Source organism: Gobius niger (assembly GCF_951799975.1).
Source record: "Gobius niger genome assembly, chromosome: 5".
NCBI classification, from domain to species: Eukaryota; Metazoa; Chordata; class Actinopteri; order Gobiiformes; family Gobiidae; genus Gobius; species Gobius niger.
In genome coordinates this window covers 24,903,981-24,924,498 of record NC_136856.1, presented here as the reverse complement: position 1 = coordinate 24,924,498, position 20,518 = coordinate 24,903,981, and the positions used below count along the sequence as shown (strand labels likewise).

Genomic DNA, 20,518 nt, shown 5'->3' with positions numbered 1-20,518 from the left:
ACGCTTGTTAAGGAGTCAATACAAATCTGGGGCCATTTTCTTGGAGAATGTTCCTGCCGTTTCACATCTGTGCAGTGGTGGAAAGCCTGTGGGAAAAGTGAAATAAGTTTCCCTCAGGAATTTCTTGTGTTGTCTGCCACCTCATTCATTTTAATTTGCGTTGTTTTGTGAATCCAGGCAAAATGTGCGACTCCATCATCAATCACTGTGAATGTAACCCATGTTTTAATGGCGGCTCCTGTCAGAACCGTGTGGATGGATATTACTGTCATTGTCCATTTGGTAAGTATTAGTGGAAAAAGTGTGTTATATTAGGTTATAATGTTAGGTAGACACGTTAAATTGGGAATCAAGATGGAGAAAGTCAGACATGAAGACAGTTATTTCGTGATTAGCTCATGATTTCTCCAGCAAATGTGCAGAGTGGAATTCCATTTTGTGTCTTCATTTGTCATGCTTTGTTAGGCTGCCGTCATGGTTTTCAGAAAAAAAGGCGGAACGACGTGTGGAACTTTGTGAAGATAGCAGCATGTAGTGATAGTATCTTTGTAAGAAAATGTAAGCTAGCATGTAGCGTTTTATCACAAAGCATTTTTAATCCTGTAGCTAAATGAATCATTGATCTCTTTCTAAAGGTAAGCAGTGTAAATTGTCCAGATTGTTGCACATCCATAGAGGTTACAAGGGTTTAGGTTTAGTTTTTGCAAATAGAGGTCCCCCAATCAACATTTTGGTCAAACTTTAAGCCGCAAATCACTTCACGCTAAATCCTATTTCTGTCCCCAGGGGTGTTCGGCAAACACTGTGAACTCAACAGCTACGGATTTGAGGAGCTTTCTTACATGGAGTTCCCATCTTTGGATCCCAACAATAACTACATTTATATCAAGTTTGCCACTCTGAGTGGCAACGCACTGCTCATGTACAACCACGACAACCAGACGGGAGATAAGGCCGAGTTCCTCGCGCTGGAGATCTTCGAGGAGAGGATGCGCTTCTCGTTCAACCTGGGAAGTGGAACGTACAAGCTGATGACAATGATAAAAGTTTCAGACGGACAATTCCACACAGTCATCGCCAGGAGAGCGGGCATGGTAAGTTTCAGTATAAACTGGTACAGAGAATTTACTGGGGGGCCTAGTGTGAACATCAAATATATATTTTCGTGAATCAGGAATAACTCAAAGTAGTACTAAGTAACTTGTTTACCTTAATGAATCCTTCTCATGGTCGCTCTGGGGGCAATACAAGTGTTAATGGGATGATTGGGGGGTATTTCATCTCCCCCGGTGTCTCTGGCCAGAAAACCACACTTGCAGCTTTCCTGCACTGGGTCGGAGGCCCCAACACACACTAGTGGAATCACGAAGAAGCAGCTAACAGGCTAACGGGCAAAGCTAACTGCGGGCTAGCGCCACTTAAACAGTATTTACTGCCAGGTTTGAGTGGAAAAAAAAAAATCTCCATTGTGTAATTGGAACCTCCCTCCTGGAACTGCCACCTTAACGTGGTTGAGGGGATTCAGCACCCCATAATCCTAGGAGCTATGTTGTTGGGGGCTTCCTCCAATGGCAAACAGGTCCTAGGTGACGGGTTAGACAAAGAGTGGTTCAGAAGCCCCTTATGAGAGACAAACAGACCCGTTTAATCGTGAGGCCGTCCTCCCGTGGACCCACTACCTGCAGGAGGAGCCATAAGGGGCTGGTGCAATGTGATTTCCATGACCTGGAAACGGACAAGTGGAAGAAGATGGATGGATTGGTGTAATTGGATGTACAATACCCTCTCTCCCTTTGTCTTTTCTGTCAGCGTAGTGTTTACTCTCACGGAAAATTAATGAGTAAAAAAATGCAACAAGCTACGACATCTGCAGTGGCACTTATGGCCCCTAGGGGCATGAGTTACTTAGTTCTGCTTTAAAAGCAACCTGTCTTGTGAGGTTATTTGATTTCCTATTAATTAAAGAAGATATTTGTTTTAAGTATGTCAAAACTATTTACAGACAGATTTAGCCTCATTGCAGTTTGGTAAAGCTGAGTAACCATTATGTTCCACAAGCTTTGATCGTTGGTTGTTTTCGTGACTGATGTGAGTGTTGGTGGTGATCAGAGTGATCTGTTGGCAGAAACTGGTGCTGCTGCACTTGTGTCAGAATAGCCTTAGGAGCTGTGGATTCGTATGCCAAGTAAAAAGCTCTAAACTAATTAGACTCCCTTCCTTCCCCCTTAGACATGATGACTTGATTGCTTTACAATGCATCTTCATTAAAATTGTCAACGCCTATTTACATGAGGGTTGATGGTTTTCACATTCCTACTCGAAAGCTTTAAGCTTCTATCATGACCTTTTTGCAACCTTATCTACCTCCAAACCAGAGAGGAAAATCTGAGAAACGCTCTTTGCTCCGTACAATAGCAGTCATGCTGGAGTCGCATCCAAATATTCTATTTTGCACCATCGGATGACAATTAAGCGCTCCCTAACCACGGGGAGCCCTGCGTATGGTTTCAAGGTTTGTAATTATATTTTATTGCTCGTTGTGATTTACAATACGAGGATCCAAAATGGCCCTGAAGGTTGAAGTTCTGTGTCTGGTGCACTGAGTGAGAGGCTCCTCACTGCCAGCAGTGCCGTGGCAGAGGAAAAGGGGGGAAAATTCACCCAAGCTTTGTCAGGCCCTCTATAACAGAGCTACTCCTGCTGGACTTCAAATCTGTCATTTCCCACAGTGCACGGGGAATTTCATAGGAAGCTGGTAAAATCGTTAAATTGTCAGTTTAGGGTTGGGTCTGAGTTGGAGTGACGGGGTGGAAAGGGAAACGGCACACAGAGAATCATAAGCCTTTTTTTTGCCTTTAGAATATCATTAGAAGGTGACCATGTTAAAGACTCTTGAACATGTGTGGAAAACCTGTTGTATTGCCTGAAAATTCTCATAGCCAGTGCGAAGTGAACCTGACAACTGACTTTACAAAACCTAGGGACTGCTTATTCCAAGCGCTGGGCTCTACAGGGGCTGTGACTGAAGCATAATCAGAGTTAGTGCCATTAAGTAAACCACAAAGGTTGAGAATATTTAGTCAAATGATATCCTGCTCTTAGTGGAATGGAATCCAAAACAAAACTAATGGACTGTAGTTTGTAGAAAGAAAGACAATTCATAACATAGCTCTCCCGAACCACTTTAGAAAGCATTGTCCTGCCAGTGGATGCTTTCTGCACATTTGTCTGAGCATTAGCTGTTTTAGTGTAACACTCGGTACTCATCTTGAATGGTTTACTTCAAAAACGTGTATTCAGAACCATGGTATTATATTTGACAGTTGAGGGAATTCTCTTGATTATGGAAAAAGCGGTTAGAAAAGTGTTCATGTGTTTCGAACTTTTTATGCGGTTTCGGTGTCACAAAGCCGTAATGTGACTGGAATGATATCAGTTCAAACCTCCCTTGTCCTTTTGTGTTTAATCGGGATATTGAGCTGTGTAATTGTTTATGCTTCTTGTTTGTTTTTGTTTTTAAATAAAATAACCATCTGCCCTATTAATGCCAATGAGCAGAGATATAAAGCGCTGTGTTAGCAGCCACAATATAAAAGCAAAGAAACTGGCTACTCCTATGGTGCTGTAGGTTTCATATTTGCACTTAAAGCAGTACTAAGTAACTCATGCCCCTAGAGGCCATAAGCGCCACTGCAGGTGTCATAGCATTTTAGGTTTTTTTACTCTGAAAGAAAAGACAAAGGGAGGGATATTGTATGTCAGAGGAGGAGCGGACTTGTTGTTTGTGTCAGTTAAATGATATTGAAAATGAATTACATTTTGTGTTTTATTGTCCTTTGTATCATGAACCGAGAAGGCAATTATTTTGTAAACTGTATGATGTTGCTGTACATTTGTTTGAAATCTCCGATGAGGAAAGGCTTAAGTTCTTGTTCAAGTATAAGCCATTTCATTTGTCTAAGTTTTTGTTAAGTGCTTGGCTTACGAGGAAGAGGACACTCTTTGTTTAATGTTTTTCCGACGTCTGCCTGCATTTTTGTGTCTTATAAGCCCATGCGGGCTGGGCACCTTTGGGTGCAAGACACCAAATAAGAAATAAACTAAACTAAAACTAAACTAAACTATGTCCAATTACATAATGGAGATTTTTTTTTTTCACTCAAACTTGGCTGTAAATACTGTTTAGTGGTGTTACCCGCAGCTAGCTTTGTCCATTAGCCTGTTTGCTTCTTCTTTGTGATTCTATTAGTGTGTATTGGGGCCTCCGGGTTGGACTTCTTGATGACTTCACACTTAAGATGTGTTTTTTGTGCCGTGTTTTCATCCTCATTTACGTCTCGTTTTTGTCGCTATTTTACAAGATTTCAGATTTGGTTAAAGTCGAACTGGAGAAAATGTGTTAACCTTTATAATTGTCAAAAGAAAAACAAAAGACAATCTGAGTACACAGGCTTCCTTTTTCTCATTCAAGCGAGAGACTTGATGAGAAATAGTCAAACATCGTTCTTTAAACTAATAGAAGCATTTGGAAACGAATGAAATGATGATTGCAAACAACATCCTCTGCACATGTCTAAAACAGTGTTGTTTTGCAAGTGGAGCTCAAAGGTGTGAACAGATTTAGTGCGGACTCCGGAGGACACTTACAAACACCAGGTGTGAATAGACCCCTAGTTTTAACCATATGTGTCCTGCAACGCTAGAAGACAGATTGCAACATGAGGTCTCTGGAAGGCCTGCGCCACTCCGTATTTCACATGTTTTAACTAAGTGTCTATGCACAAGTCACAGTCAAAGAGTATACTGTACGTGTGCGCCTAGCTGTGACTAACGGCGCATGTGTGGCAGGGTCATGCTCCGCAGGATGATTTGTGCTGGGAGACCGAGGCCCGTGTGGTCTGTGTTTACTTAACACGGGAGAGAGGTGGAGCGTGATTGGCCCCGCTCGCTTTTTCAACGCGTTCACGCACTTTTCTGGCCAGTTTCCTCACCAGCCCATTCTTTTTCTGATGCTTGCAGTGTCATTTCCTCCTCGAGCGCAGAGAGACGCAGAGCGAGCCGAACATCTGGGCAAAAGCTTTGCCGCCATTAAAAGCAGATAGGAAATGTTTACTCAAGTATATGGGATTTTAACTCCAACTTTCTATCGGCCGCAGAGATGTAAAGATGAAAATAATTACGCAGCATGCCAATTTGCGGATACTTTGATCCGGAGTTTACGCATGGCATGTTGATGAAGTCATGACGAACTTAATAGGAGCTTGTTGCATTGAAGTTTCACAAAGGGGAATCGGGGGATAGAAGTTTTGAAAGGTGAAGTTGGCCTCACTATGTACACACAGCATCTATAAATAATTTTAGTGTAGAGTTGTATGTTTGAGGCTACCCTAAAGATGTAAATAAAGTGTAGTGTAATATACAGTGGGAGGAAAAAGTGAATACACTGTTTCTCACATTTCTGCCTAAATTGATCATAAAATGTGGTCTGATCTTTATTAAAATCAGAAGAATGAGTAAACAGTGTCTTCTTAAACTAATACCATCCAAACATTTACATTGTATTGGCCATAACATAACATAACATAACAAAAAGTGAGTACACTCCTGAATCTCGTTGAACTGCAGCAGTTTTGTAAGAGGAATGGTCCAAGATTCATCCTGATCGTTGTGAGCGTCTAATCTGCAACTACAAAGAAGCAGTTATTGCTGCAAAAGAGGGATGCGCCAGCTATTTAATACAAGGGTTCACTTACTTATTCCATGCATGTTGTGAATGTCTCAGGTGTTTCTGCAAAATATCGTGATACATTTGTGAATTAAGTGTTCTATTATATAATAATCCGATAATAGCACCTGCACTATGCTTCACAGTGGGGATAGGGTTTTGATGTTGATGTACTGTTCCATTGTTCCTCCCAGACTATTCAACTTTGAGTTAATCAGTCCACAGTATATTATGCCAGTAGTGCTGTGGAGCATCCAAGTGCTCTTTCGCAAGCCAAATCATTCTTATGATTTTAATAAAGATTGGACCACATTTTATGACCAATTTAGGCAGAAATGTGAGAAATTCCAACTGTAGAAGAGCATGGTTTCATCTTCTATTAACAAATGTAAATATTGATTTTTGTAAATATCTATTGTTGTCAGTCATTGCAGTGGTAACATTTATGCAAAGTAGGAAGAAGTAAGAAAGAAAACACCAGCGGCACATTCGGTATCTTCCACCTACTTCTTCTCCCCAGACGTGCAAGTGACTCAAATCCCACTATATAGACCACACAATACACCAACACAATCACCTCACCCAAACCAGCTGAGAAACTGGGAATCTTTAACCCCGGTCTTGTAAGCAATGGATGAAGGCAAGTGAAAACTCCACATGTGACACTTTGGATCAAAGAGCGTCCCACGGTCTGACTGATAGACTGGTGATTCACCTCCACCACAACAGACAAACCCTGCAGCCCAGTGCTCCAGCCACAGTTTAGACAGAATCCACTCCCCGAACAATCACCGACTGTTTGGAGGAGGTCAGGAGTTGCCTGGTAGCGTACACTGACCTGGCTATGAGACGATACGAGATATGATGATCATGTGTTCATGCTATGGGCTTTGAATTTACAGGCAGCTTTTTGTCTCCGTTCAGCGTACATGCACCTTTAGTCACTTGAATGTAATGTCAATGTTAGCGTGTCAAAGCTTCCTGTTCATCAATAGTTGTGGCAGGGTTCACATTTTGGAATTACTATAGTGCAGCAATACGTGAGTTGAAGCATAACATCTCATGTCGAGATGTTTCTCTCATGTTTTCGAGAGAAACATCTCGACATGACTCTGCAAATGCACGGTTCACAACATCACCTAATGTAGTCGTGAAGCTTGTAGGGTATGACTGATACGTCTTGCAATGTCCATAGTTGTTAGTGGCCAACGTTTCAAATGGTGTTGCATTAGGACATATTGGAAGCTCGATTGCTTGAATTTATCTATCACCATATTGCTCCTGGATTAAGATGGTTGCACTGGCTTCTAATTACCCAAATAATAGATATTAAAGGTTCTTTGATAGTTATAGTCATATTATCTCATAATGGTCAAGCTCCGAAGTGTACCGTATTTTCCAGACTATAAGTAGCACTTTTTTTTTCATAATTTGGCTGGGGGTGCGACTTATACTTAGGTGCGACTTATATATATCAAAATATAGAATTTCACAAGTTTGTTCATTACTGTACCACTGAAGATTTAAAAGACAATAATCTAGCAGCAGACAAAAAGTGTGGTGTGGGCGAGAAAATTGTGAGGGACTGGAGAAAAGCGGATGTACTGCAATGAAAACAAAACAAAAGCTAATGCCGGGCTAAAAGCTCGATGGCCACAGCTAGAGGAATGAGTTTGCAAATGAGTGCTTGAACAACGTGCTGCCGGTAGAGGCTTGTGCAGTTAGGCCTCCAGGCCCAGGTAGTTGCCAAGGCTGGTGTGACTTATACTCCGGAGCGACTTATATATGTTTTTTTCCTCTTCATTATGCATTTTTTGGCTGGTATGACTTATAGTCTGCAAAATCTGTTACCCCCAATCCAGTTTGAGCCCCTGCACTACAAAAAAGTAAATATCAAGCATTGGCTTAAATGACTTGATTTGAGGAAATGTATCTTGTTTTGAGCTCTTTTCCTGATCTGACCCTTTGATGACAATTCAGACTAGTTCTAATATAATCTCGCTTGAAATAAAAAAGTAAAACTGCCAATAGATGAAGAAGACTTTTATTCTTGCCCCATTGGCGAAGAAAATTACCTGAAATAAAGATGTAATGTATTAAAACGAGTCAGAAACATCTCAGAACAAGAGAAATAATCTATGACATTTAAACAAATCTAGATAATTTGTTTTTTGCAGTGCGGGCCTCCTCTGGTGAAGTCAAATCAAATCAAGTTGTCTTTGTATAAACAGTGGAAACAAATAACCAAAGTAATGTCCAAACAAGTGCAATGTTCAAATAGACAGTCACCAGTAGATTGACGGATAGACCCAGGCCTGTGAGTTCCCAGAGTACGGACTAAATATGGTGAACAATGCATTTTCCTTCTATGCTTCTGAATGATGGAACTCACAATCTGGAAATCTTTGCCTTGAGATCTCAATTGATATTTTTAGGTCTATCTATCTCAGTCCATGCACAGGCCTGACACTTGTTCTTCTTCCCGCCAGGCTGCCTCCTTGACTGTGGACCTGTGCGGCGATGACCAGGAGCCCGGCTACTGTGCTGTGAGCAACGTGGCAGTGCACACCGACTGGTAAGAGCAAGAAACACAAGCGAAAATCTGCGTTTGCATTTCCACTCAACGATAACAAATGGACGTTTTCATCTCCCTTTGGTAAAATAATAGAAACATGATACAGACAGCGAAGTCTGCGAGCCAGAGTGTATACGCTTTATGTTTGATGTTTTCCAGGAAAATATCATCGGCACTCCAAAATTATGGTTGCTTCGTGCTTTGAAGTGCGTCAGGGCAAATTTGACAGGCATGGGGCACTTTGCTTTCATGTGGGAGATTTCTTTGTGTCACAGCAGTCGAAAAATGAACAGTCATCCTTGTGGGCAACTACTGTCCGTTACAACAGACTCATGTGTGTGTTTTTTTCTCTGCTGCTGCTGATGCACAAGATTTGCAAGTATTAAAAGCCATTTTTGTTTTATATCGGGTTTTATATCTGTAGAGTGGAATGACTTCCTTCTTTCAACTACTCTGTCAAAAGTATTATTTAAAACCCACTTGCCTGACTTGATGAATAGAGTCTCTACAATGCCTTTTGCGAAAGTCCAATTCCATCCCGTTCAATTCCTAAGTAAAACTCCACACAATGCCAACTGACTGCTCCTCTATCGTGGCAGGGATGCACTAAACTTCCATTAGCTCAGGAATACCCGGTCTCCTGTCCAAAACATGCCACAGGTTGAACACACTTAACACATCTGCCATCTGGGTTGTCCATTTCTGCTCAAATCATTTTTTTTACGCCATTTTCCTCTAAGTGTCTGTATGAAGCTAATTGCCTTAAATTGGACACCTTCTTACATACTTTCCCCATGATGACGCCCGTGACCTAGAACGGCAATGAAGTCATCTGTTGTAAATATATATATATCATGTAAACGCTCATTTAATTAGCCCGAGCTGGCTGCTTCTACACTTAGAGGAGCCAGAGTCCGTCCTTACGGGGGGAAAACCTGAGCTGCGTGTGCGATAGCGAGAATGGGAGATTGATTTGGCAGATGAGGGTAGGTCCCGCTGAGGTCTGGACCGTTTATTTTGCAAGGGTCCCGGGACCGCGCTGCAGTGAAACCCGGTGACCCATAATGTCCTCGTATGTAAGCGTGGCGGCGTGTGAATACCGCTATGGAGATGATGTGTTGATTTGCAACGGGCTCCGATGATGATAACCGGAACTAGACCGACGTTTACATTATGGCGACTTGCTTCTGGTGTTTGGTCGTTTTTATGGGAAGTTAGTAGAGTATAGCGCTCAAAATAAATCAATATTCTATGTGTGGATAATGAAACACATTCTATTTGATAATCTATTGATTAGAACATTGTTTAAAAAAAGTAGTATTTACACAAGCACTTACTTTTTCCATGTTCCTAAAGAGAGCAGATGTTAATGTAAAATGAAAATGAAAACATAAAAACAAAATGAAATGAAAAGTACTGACAAGGCCAGAGTTTTATACAGAGTAGTTCACATTGTGGCACAATTTTAATATTTATTTTGCAAATTATCAATAGCTTCAAGAGAAATTCTCCAACTTCCTTTCTAAGCTCAGAAGTATCCTGACAATTTACCATAGTCAGTCCATAAACTGACCATATCATACCACTGCATAACCCAAAATAATTATTTATTTGAGAGAGACTTGGCTAATTTTTCTGAGACCTTGTAAAGCAAGGGAAGCATGTCTACGCGATGGAGGGACAATGTTTTTAATTATCAAAACACCAAGGGGCAAATGTCCCGATTGTGGCCCAAAGTAAAGCACTACTTTCTTTGAACATCATACGAAGGCCTTATAGGGTGTTCTGCAAATACATTTTAACAAAACTCTCAGTAGTTTCGCTTTTAGAGCACTTTAACAGGTGACTGTAATAATGTTTCTCTGAATCATCTTTGGGGGGAGAGGTTTAATGCTGGATGGCCAGATTTGTCCCACAGGCATTACGTCACCTACCTCTATTGTAGGGTCTTTTTGGAAGCCTTTAACAAACAAAAAAACTCTTCTTGACGTGGATATTCTGTTCAAATGACTAAACATAGGAGAAAAAACAGCAGCACCACCATTGCTCACCTGATGTTTTTATGTGACTGGCTTCATGGTTGTGCGTGTTCTGCAGGATTCTCGATGTGCAGCCAAACAGGCTCTCCGTGGGAGGGGTCCGCTCCATAGAGCCCATCCTTCATCGCCGGGGTCAAGTCGCATCACATGACTTTGTGGGCTGCATCATGGAGTTCGCCGTCAATGGGCGCCCGCTGGAGCCCAGTCAGGCGCTGGCATCGCGGGGTATACTGGACAGGTCAGACCCACAGATCTTTCTCGACATTTTGATTTGTAATGGGAAGTATGCGATGAGTTGTGTTGGGGAGAAGGTGGCACAGTGGGTCAATGCCATGTTTGTGACCCGTGTATTTGGCACCCCAATGTACAGACCAATTAATACCATACCCTTACTGTACCGCTCTGGTGCATTTGACCCCCATATCTGCTCACTATACACCCCATATGTCTGTCCCCTGCGACCTTCTCCCCTCTCATTCAGGAGCATTTGTTCACACTCTCAAAACCCCTTTTCAAAAGATGTTTTTCTTTGTATATAGATGACAGATTTCTTTGAGAGAGACCAGAATTTGTTCTGTTTTTTCTGTCTTGGTGAAGCGAGGACAGATCTTTTAATATGCTAATTCTCTTGAGTCCTTTATGGCCTTTTTCTATTGCAGTACAGCGCAAAAAGAAATCACAACTCATCTGCCGTTTACTCTCCTTTTGCTTGGACCCCCCTGGCTGTGTCTGACTTGTCAAACCGTCGTATTTTGTCTTTGTATGTTGTCTGTAGATGTCCGAGACTTGAAGGAGCCTGTACAGCGAATCCCTGCCGACACGGGGGCACCTGTTTGGATCACTGGTCCTGGCAGCAGTGCCAATGTGTGGACGGATTCACTGGCAAATACTGTGAGAAATGTAAGTCTGTGCTACGTCTGGGTGATTTTGTAAATGTACCGTTGTATTTGGGAAGTCGAGAATCAGATCACAGTGCTCATTTTGAACACCGGTGTATGACATTTGAATGGGTCAAGAGTGGATAAAGTAAGAATGCACTTTTGTTGAGAGTATTCATTAAACTTTAAACTTGTTTATGAGCAGCTTTAAGGGGAGGAACTGTCAGCAAATTGTGAATATCAATTTGAAACCCCTGGTGTAGATTACTACTGACACAGTTGTGCTTATAAATGCACATACCCTGACACATTTTTTTTTAATGTTTTGGATCTTTCAAAGAAAATAAATGATAAAACAATAACTTTTTTCACTCATGGTTGGTGCTTGTGTGAAGCCATTTACAACTTTCATGATGGCAACAGAAACTGTCCGCCAAAAAATCCGCTAGGGTATGTAAACTTATGAGCGTAACTGTAAATATGAGTGTATTACAAGTTTTCTGTCATTGTATGTTTAAAAAAAAAAGGCATTTTGTTCATACAATGTGCCTATATATTCAGCAATGACATCTAAAACAATGAATAGAGACAGGTTTAAATTGATGGTTTTGTTTTGTTGAGATGTTATTTTTCTGAGGGGATTTTGGACACCGTGGGCATAGTTTTTGAGTAAGCTATTTCTAATTGATCCAATTAAAATTTTGCTTTGTTTTTTGCAGTGCAACACTAAATAATTCAGGCTGTTGGATATTTTAAAAAAAAAAACACCTTCCAAATATTAAATTCAGATCGGGAAAGTGTGGAGCCTGTAGGAGCTACTAATGTAGAGATATTGTGTAATATATATATAAGACATTTGCGCAACTCGTGGATAGCAAACATGTCAATATTTGTGAATGAATAAGTGTGGGAAATTGGCTGACATGCCACAAAGTTGTTGTTTTTCCCCCCAGGAAATCTTTGGCTTGCTAGTGGACAAAACCTTTTAAAATAAGCATTAAAAAGGGAGAGTTACTTTGTATATCAAACAATTGCAGATTTTGCAATTTGCAAAGCGCATCCATTCACATTGTGACTTCAGTTTCACTTCCAAACCATCTTTCAGCCCAAGTCTGCGCCTTTGAAGTGTTGTCTTTGCTGAAACGGCACTTACGAAGGAATATTCTACCGTGATTATTTATGATAATACTCTCTCATGAGTCATCAAACAGCAGCACGTTGCTCAATATAGGACACACCGCTGCAATATCAAAGCCTTTGTGTGTTTAAATATAAAAAATGTGCCGACTTCAGAGACGGTTAATGTACTTCAAAACTTCCAGAGAGCTTCAGCTACTGTGTCAGATGCAGCGCTTTTATTGTGACCACATTTGTCTCTCAGCCTTCATTTTCTCTGTGGGAACGAGCGCGGCTCTCACAAGAAACACTGCGACTGGTGGGAAAAGCGCGATTCAGCTTTCAGCCAAAAAGATTGCTGTTATAGCTGTAATAAAAAGAACACATTTTTACTCTGTCATGTGTTTCGACGCAATGGGAAAAAGAGAGAAAAAGAGATAGGAACTTCCAACTTCAAAATGGCTTTTACTACAGAAATGGATAAATATTTTTTATTAAACATCATTTTTGTTCACACCTCCTTGAATTTCCACGTTCTCTTTTTTTTGTCAAAAAGTCTGAATTTTAAATGTCCTTGTCCACCTTCATCATCCTGTGCAGATATCACCCCAGACACTGCCCTGTCGCTGGATGGGACGGGCCGTCTGGACTACGCTCTGAAACAGGGCCCTAAGCGGGACGTCCTGCTGAGGCAGGCTCTACAGGCCGTGACTCCTGAGCCCATCCGCCCCAGCAGCCTAGAGGTCAAGTTCAGGACTCGAAGCAAGAGCGGCACTCTGCTGCACGTGCAGGAGAGCAGCAACTACACCACCGTCAAGGTAACAAGATAAGATTTGATTGATCTCACAATGGATCACCTAAGATAATAGACTTACATGTGCCTGCAAACTCAGATTCAAAGGTTGTTCCCACGTTCGGCCATATTATTTTGACATGGAATTCCACTTTCGGGGCGACGGTGGTGCAGTTGGTGGAGTGGATCGTCTCGTGATCGGAAGGTCACTGGTTTGAATCCCAATTTCCGCAGATGCACACTGTGGTTGGGTCCTTGGGCAAGACACTTCACCTTACTTGCCTCCAGTGTCTGTGTACATTGGTGTATAAATGAAAGAGTGAATGGGTGACTGGTTCTTTGTGGTTAACATGAAGTCATTGTAAAAGATTCCATAGATGCAATATTATCAAACGTATGATAAAGGTCCTGTTTCTACATTCTACATACATTTTCTACAAGCCTTAAGTTGAAGAATATGAATGGAAAGAAAGTTCATGATTGCATAAAAACACATGTGTAATCTTTCAGTCATCTCGGAATATCCCATTGTAGTAAAGGTGTTCAAAGTCGTCAATTGGACTAGGCCTCTTCATTCTGCCCTGAACAATCTCAGTAAACAAGCTGTTTTTTTTAAACTCTGGCTTCTCCTGAAGACAAGCAACATCTAGTTCTTTGTTGCCCATTTGTTCACTCATTAAAATAACCATTGTGTTCACTTGGGTCTCAAAATCCGCAGCCTGATTTCTCAGAGTGAGTGAGAAAAAGAAAGAGATGAAACGTTCTCAAGTTAAAAAACCCATATACTTTACCTAGATGTCAAGTTACAAACCAGGTGGAAGAAAAACATAATGTTATATAAAAAAATGTATTTACACTCTCACTAACATCCACAAAAGCATTTCCTATAGGGCACATTCTGTTCGGGTCATACTGTATGTTTTGGAAGCTAAGTATAATTGCCTTCTTGATTACTAATCAGCAACTGCACAGAAACAGCTTTTACTCATTTCAGAATGCAGAACCATAGAGCTCCAAATATGGCCTCCAGATGACACATTGTCACCAAAATCATTTACAGTTATGGCCATATGTGAGCAAACACAGTGAAAACATACACATGTACGGTAAACAGGCAGTGAAAGCCCCTCAGTGTTTGGATCCGCGAGGTTGCTTTCCATTTTGTTTGTATGTAATCTGCGCAAACATATCCATATATCTGTGTATAATCTTCCAACCACCGCTAGCACCGCACTGCATCTACTGTAAACCTTTTTTTTCCTTCTTCTTTTTCATCCTTTAGTCCCGCTCCCCTATGTTTCCTCTCCCTCTATCCTGCTTCCCAAATAGGCCTGAGTGCTCATTCATTCTCTTTGCATCTTCCCTTTTAGGCCCTCCATCATCATTGCCGCGAACCCACAAACTTTTTCTTCCCTGTTTGCTATCAGACGCGCTTCCTCCCCCTACTCTTATGATTCCATCTCCCGGCTCTCGGCAACCGCGGGCGCTCATCAAATCACCACCCCGGCTCCCGCCACTTTCCAGCAAGATATCACAAGTGCAATGAAAGTGAAAAAGTAGAGTAGCCCAGGGAATACATGCAGTCCTTGTACATACGTTTACAGGCAGAAGGTTATATACTGCGGTATTAAATGCAAGATGTTTAATAGATAAAGCCATTGATTGTTTCTCCAGGTTTACGTGTTCCGTATTCTTTGGCTTGAGGGGGGGTGCTTCCCGTTTTTCCCATTCTAAATCAATTCATCCGGAAGCAACTTATCAACTGCTGATTTCGGGGTCTTTTAAAAGGCACGGAAGCGGGATCTCTTTTCCATTCAAGTGTGGAGTGCGCATATGCGATTAACATACGCCTTCAAATTTGTTGTCCATGCCAAACAGGGCTTGATTAATTTCTTTTTAAGACGCTCTCAGTCCCTTTTTATTTTGCGCAAAGAGCTTTCTTCCGTGGGCGTTTCTCCTGATTCGTTGGTTTCCGAATTTGTTGGTTGTACTATTCTGATCTGGCTGAATCATTATTGCTAAACACAAGTTGCGAGGACATGATGAATTGCCACGTGTCCCGCTGGGGGGAGAGATTTATGGACGTCAGCCGCATTTTTGTTTTCAATCTCCTGACCTCAACAGCGGATTGTGAAGGCCCTGTGGTTGTAGTTTTGTGGGGACTGAAAGAAGACTTCCTCTCATCGCTCATGATGGATGCAACATTAAATTTCATTGCATTGATCTAGCATCCAAGTTTATGTTGACTGTGCATAGTAGAGTAGTCACATGTCTTGGTGCTTAAGTAATGGACTTTTGCTGTATAATGTGCCAGCTTCATTTTCACTTTAAATCACTTTATAAAAAAAAGGCATTGAGGATGATGTTGAGTTTAATTCAAATTCATATATTTATGAACTTCCAATTCACAATCAAAATACTCTCCCAATATGTTGGATCGGTTTCAATGCAATTCCCAACTTTTTTCATTCCAGATGGACAATAATAAGAGGAAAACAATTGTTTACTCTTGCCAGTGTTAAAATTTTTGACGCAGTGTGAATTATTAATTAAAATCTTAATGTTTTTGGGGTCCAACAAGGTTCCGTTTTAGGGCCTGTTTTGTTTTTCCACATTCACTGACAGATCATTGCATTGTGAAGCCGAAACAAATAAAGGTTACAAGTTAGTTCAGTGTTAAGTTGCAGTAACAGATCAAGGAACTCTAAAAACTCACTGGTATCTTATATTCCTTCCAACAGCTAAGAAATGGCAACATCCACTACATCTCGGATGCCGGGCTCGTGGGGAAAGTGGAAAGGACCATTCCGGATGCGGTGGTGTCCGATGGCCAGTGGCACTCCCTGCGGCTGCTGAAGAATGGCTCGGCCACCATGCTGCAGGTGGACAGTGGTCAGCCCAGACTCATTCAACACACCACGCAGGAGTTTGGAGGACTCAGCGTACTCACTTTCTCACTTGGGGGAATCCCACCCGGACCGGCCCAGCAGAAAACTGCTGCAGGTGAGAGCACACTGGAGTAAATTTGGCCATGTTTTCATACATTTATGCAAAGGGGTTTTCAAATGACTGCCATTGAGATTCCTGAATCTTTTTATTTTATTATTATTGGGGAACCTATTGTACATGTTTTAGTGGTAGGAGAAATGGAGACAACTACTAAAATCAATTATAAAATATAGCTCACAAGTTAAAAAAAAAATGCATTCTCTAAAATTCATAAATATACCATTGGAATGTGCTATGTCTTTTGAACCATCGACCTTGAGTTAACTATGTCTTTGATCCGGTGGTTTAAGTGTCCCATGAAGATCTATAGGTGCTGTCCTCAGGTTTGAAATACTTTCAAAAAACACTCCATAGGAAAACAGTGCTTGTTTGTAAAAGAATATTTATGCCTCTCTTTATTTTTCTTTAAAACTGCCTCTTGCTCAAAATTTCAAATGTATCTTCTAGGTTTGGCTTATGTGTTGACCTAAATTCAAATCCCATGTTTTGTTTTGTTTTTCTTGGTGGATATTTCAACCTCTAGTTTCTGCCTCCTCCACTCAGTAAATTAGAGTTTTGACAATTCATGGAAATGCCTTTCACATACTGAGCAGATCCACTGCACATGTATGAGGTCCTAAAGGCCTAAAGGCCTGCACTCTTTTAGATCGGGCATTCGCTTTATTTTTCATCAAAGTGAATTAGAAGGTTGCTGCAAAATCTGCTATCCATATATAGGTATACAACATAACAGTGCCATCATTGTCTTTCCTGTCTTCCTCTCTTGATAATGTTCTTTTTACTTTTGTGGGATATAAAAGATTGAACCACAAATGAGTAGCTTACAGACATTCCTCTTTGTACAGTGAGAGCAGATTCCAAACATGCAACATAGTAAATTTCAGAATCCAAGGGGAGGTAACGCTAACCTATTATGTACTAATATGGTCAAATTGGCTATTTGGATGATTTGTTGGCCTTCTCGAAACAGGGATTGAGGCATATTTCAAAACAAACATTGTGCACGAACATCTGCAGCAGCAGCAGCAGCAGCAGCAGAACAGACCTTACCTCAGAGTGTGTCCTTCTGTGTGTGTACTCACTTTTCATGAGTTAATGAAAAGACACAAATGGATTTGATCTGCCCTGAGATAAATTCAATAAGATTATATTATACAGTATTTACAATGGGGCAAGATGTTAGGATATAAACACAGCAAGTCATTGAGCTAGACATGCACTTAGTGCACTTTTATGCAACACAGATGTATTCAAGTTCTAATACCATGTAATAATCAATGGAACATTGATAATTACATTAACATTTCTTATTTTATTGAGGAAATCCCATCTTCTCTAATGATTATGGAGTTGAATTCCTGATATTTTGAAGTCAGCTAAGGTTTACAGTCAACCTGACAACCCCTATTATACTATTTTCAAAAAAGATCTTTACTATTGTCTAAAGCTTTGTATTTTTTCTCTTCTCCACAGGTTTTGATGGCTGCTTGTCTTATGTGAAGTACAATGGGGAAAGCCTACCTTTTACTGGAGAGCACAGCCTTGTGAGCCTGACTAAGACCAGTTCGTCAGTGAAGATTGGCTGCAGAGGTCCGAACCTCTGTGAGAGCAGTCCATGCTGGGACGGCCTGATGTGTGTAAACCAGTGGTACACATTCCAGTGTGTCTCTCCTGGTGACTGTGCCTCTAACCCCTGCCAGAACCAGGGGAGCTGTGTGCCGGACTCCCGATCTGGATTCACCTGCCTCTGCTCCGAGTTCTACACAGGGCAGACATGTGAGACCTTAGTGGCTTGCCTTGGGGTCCAATGCCCACAAGGAACTGTCTGCAAAACAGCCAACAATGGAGGCTTTGTATGCAGTCCCAGCCCTACCACAGAGTCCATGGTCTTGCCCATTTGGGCAGTGCCAGCCATTGTTGGCAGCTGTGCCACTGTCCTGGCCTTAGTGGTTCTTAGTCTCATTCTGTGCAACCACTGCAAGGACCGCAACAAGACAAAAGTGCCAAAAGAGCCCAAGGACAAGAAACCCAAGGAGAAGAAGAAAAAGAAGAAGAAGGGCAGTGAGAATGTGGCCTTTGATGATCCAGACAACATCCCGCCATACGGTGATGACATGACGGTACGAAAACAGCCTGAAGGCAACCCCAAACCCGACATTATTGAGAGGGAGAACCCGTACCTGATCTATGATGAGACAGATATTCCTCATAACAATGAGACTGTTCCCAGTGCCCCCTGTGCGCCCTGCAATGGCCCTGAACCAGACATTGAGCATTATGACATTGACAATGCCAGCAGCATCGCTCCATCGGACGCTGACATCATCCAGCACTACAAACAGTTCCGCAGCCACACACCTAAATTCTCCATTCAGAGACATAGCCCCCTGGGTTTCGCCCGGCAGTCTCCTCTGCCTTTGGGAGCCACCAGCTACACCTACCAGCCCCAGTACACCCAGGCCCTCAGGTCCACTCCTCTGAGTCACTCTCACTCTGCCTGTCCCACACCCAACCCTTTGTCCAGGCACTCCCCAGCCCCTTTCAACAAACCCTCCTCCTTCTACCGCAACACTCCCACCAGAGAGCTCAATCTGTGCAGACGTGAGGGCAGTCCCTTGGATCTGCACAACGATCCTCCTCCTCCCATGTTCAACTATGCCACCAGGCTGGGCCGCCGCAGTAAGAGTCCACAGACCATGGCAGGGCATGGACATACGTCCCGACCAGGCAGTCGGCTCAAGCAGCCGATTGAGCAGATCCCTCTGGAGACAGGACCTCCTGTGGGCCTGTCCATCGAGGAGGTAGAGCGCCTCAACACTCCGCGGCCACGTAACCCCAGCATTTGTAGTGCTGACCACGGCCGCTCCAGCTCTGAGGACGACTGCCGCAGGCCTCTGTCCAGGGTACGTAACCCGGCAGATGGGATTCCTGCGCCAGAATCCTCCTCTGAGAGCGACTCTCACGACTCCTTCACCTGCTCAGAGATGGAGTACGATCGGGAGAAGCCTGTGTCCTACAGCTCCCGAGTGCCCAAGCTCTCACAGGTCAATGAGTCCGATGCCGATGATGAGGACTATGGTGGCAGACTTAAGCAACGGCGCTATTCCAGCCGCAGAGCAGAAGGCGGGCCAGGCATTCCCCAGATGCCCCCCACAGAGGGACACCACACCCTCCCGCACAAACTGGGCCCACAGGCGGGGGGCTTCAACTGGGACAATCTTCTAAACTGGGGCCCAGGCTTTGGACATTACGTTGACGTGTTCAAGGACTTAGCTCTGCTGCCTGAAAATGCTGCAGCAAAAGACATTGAAATGAACAGTGGGGATGGCTCAGTGACGATCCTAAACGAAGGGGAAGCTGAGCAATATGTATGAGACTATTTATTAAGGAGCTGTAGGGTATGGTGATGTTCTCATTTCAAAAGACTGTAATAAAAAAAGAATTTTGAGAACATTGGACTATTTTTTACATGATTCACACTAGACGACTTCTTATGCAGTAAGGCAGACACATTTTCCATGGCAAGGATTGTCAACAATGTCCTTGGAATCGTTTACCAGTACAGTATGTTGTGGTTGTTGTGCATTTGTCCACTGAGGCCTCTTACCAGTGTGTTGAAAACTTAAATTTGACTGAATTCAATTTAGTGCAAAGCTCTATTCATGTTGAATCATTTGTGCAGTATTAACAATAATGCCTTTTCTTTCCAAAATAAAAAAGAAACCGCTTTTTGGTCAAATGAATTCTCTGGTGCAAAAAGAGGCAAGTGTTTTAGAGTGTCTTGTCAGTGGTACAGTACGTTTTTCACAAAGACTGGCTAAACTGTCCAAGAATGTGGACTTAGCATGCCTTAAGACATTTGAGGATTTCTGGCCTACATGGAGCAGATCAGGTTTAATGAGGGGTGATGTTTTTTGTCGCTGAAATGCAATTTCTGACCAGCCAAGTTTTTTGGGCAATAATATCATTGTATAAATCTTGTAAACATGATCCCAACTAAAACATGACGTGTACATTTTGTTTTTATTGATGAAGAAATCATTTGTCATTTGTTGATGTTATTGTCTGTTACTTTGACATGTATGGGTTCTACATTTTTGTACTGTTTATTAACTTAAACTTAAGCTATGTTTTTATGGATATTTTCATATGCTGAAATGTATGTTCTTACTTTCGGGGAAAGTAAGATGGAAAACTTATTTTTTACATTTGTTACATATGTAACATCAGTATTTTCCACTTTTGATAAAACTATAACATGCTGTATGCTTTGTACTTGTAAAAAGCCAATAACAGAATAAAAAAGTATTTATTTAATAATGCTATTCATGATTTCATTGAAGAAAATCACAATGTTTGAACATTTATTCATCTATTGGGTGA

The 20,518-nt window shown here is 41.9% G+C and overlaps 1 protein-coding gene across 2 annotated transcripts in view; it reads left to right on the top strand.

Moving 5' to 3' along the window:
- Positions 1 to 20,303, top strand: part of fat4 (FAT atypical cadherin 4) — a 135,020-nt gene extending 114,717 nt beyond the window's left edge. The window contains exons 10-17 of one of the 2 annotated variants that reach the window (XM_079557213.1): positions 178 to 282; positions 787 to 1,094; positions 8,215 to 8,300; positions 10,398 to 10,577; positions 11,115 to 11,239; positions 12,934 to 13,151; positions 15,868 to 16,129; positions 17,609 to 20,303. In XM_079557213.1, coding sequence (XP_079413339.1) covers positions 178 to 282; positions 787 to 1,094; positions 8,215 to 8,300; positions 10,398 to 10,577; positions 11,115 to 11,239; positions 12,934 to 13,151; positions 15,868 to 16,129; positions 17,609 to 19,509 — 3,185 coding nt within the window. In that variant the 3' untranslated portion in view covers positions 19,510 to 20,303. The remainder of the gene's footprint in view (positions 1 to 177; positions 283 to 786; positions 1,095 to 8,214; positions 8,301 to 10,397; positions 10,578 to 11,114; positions 11,240 to 12,933; positions 13,152 to 15,867; positions 16,130 to 17,608) is intronic. The other variant, XM_079557214.1, reaches the window with a different exon arrangement.
- The last annotated feature ends 215 nt before the right edge of the window (positions 20,304 to 20,518 follow it).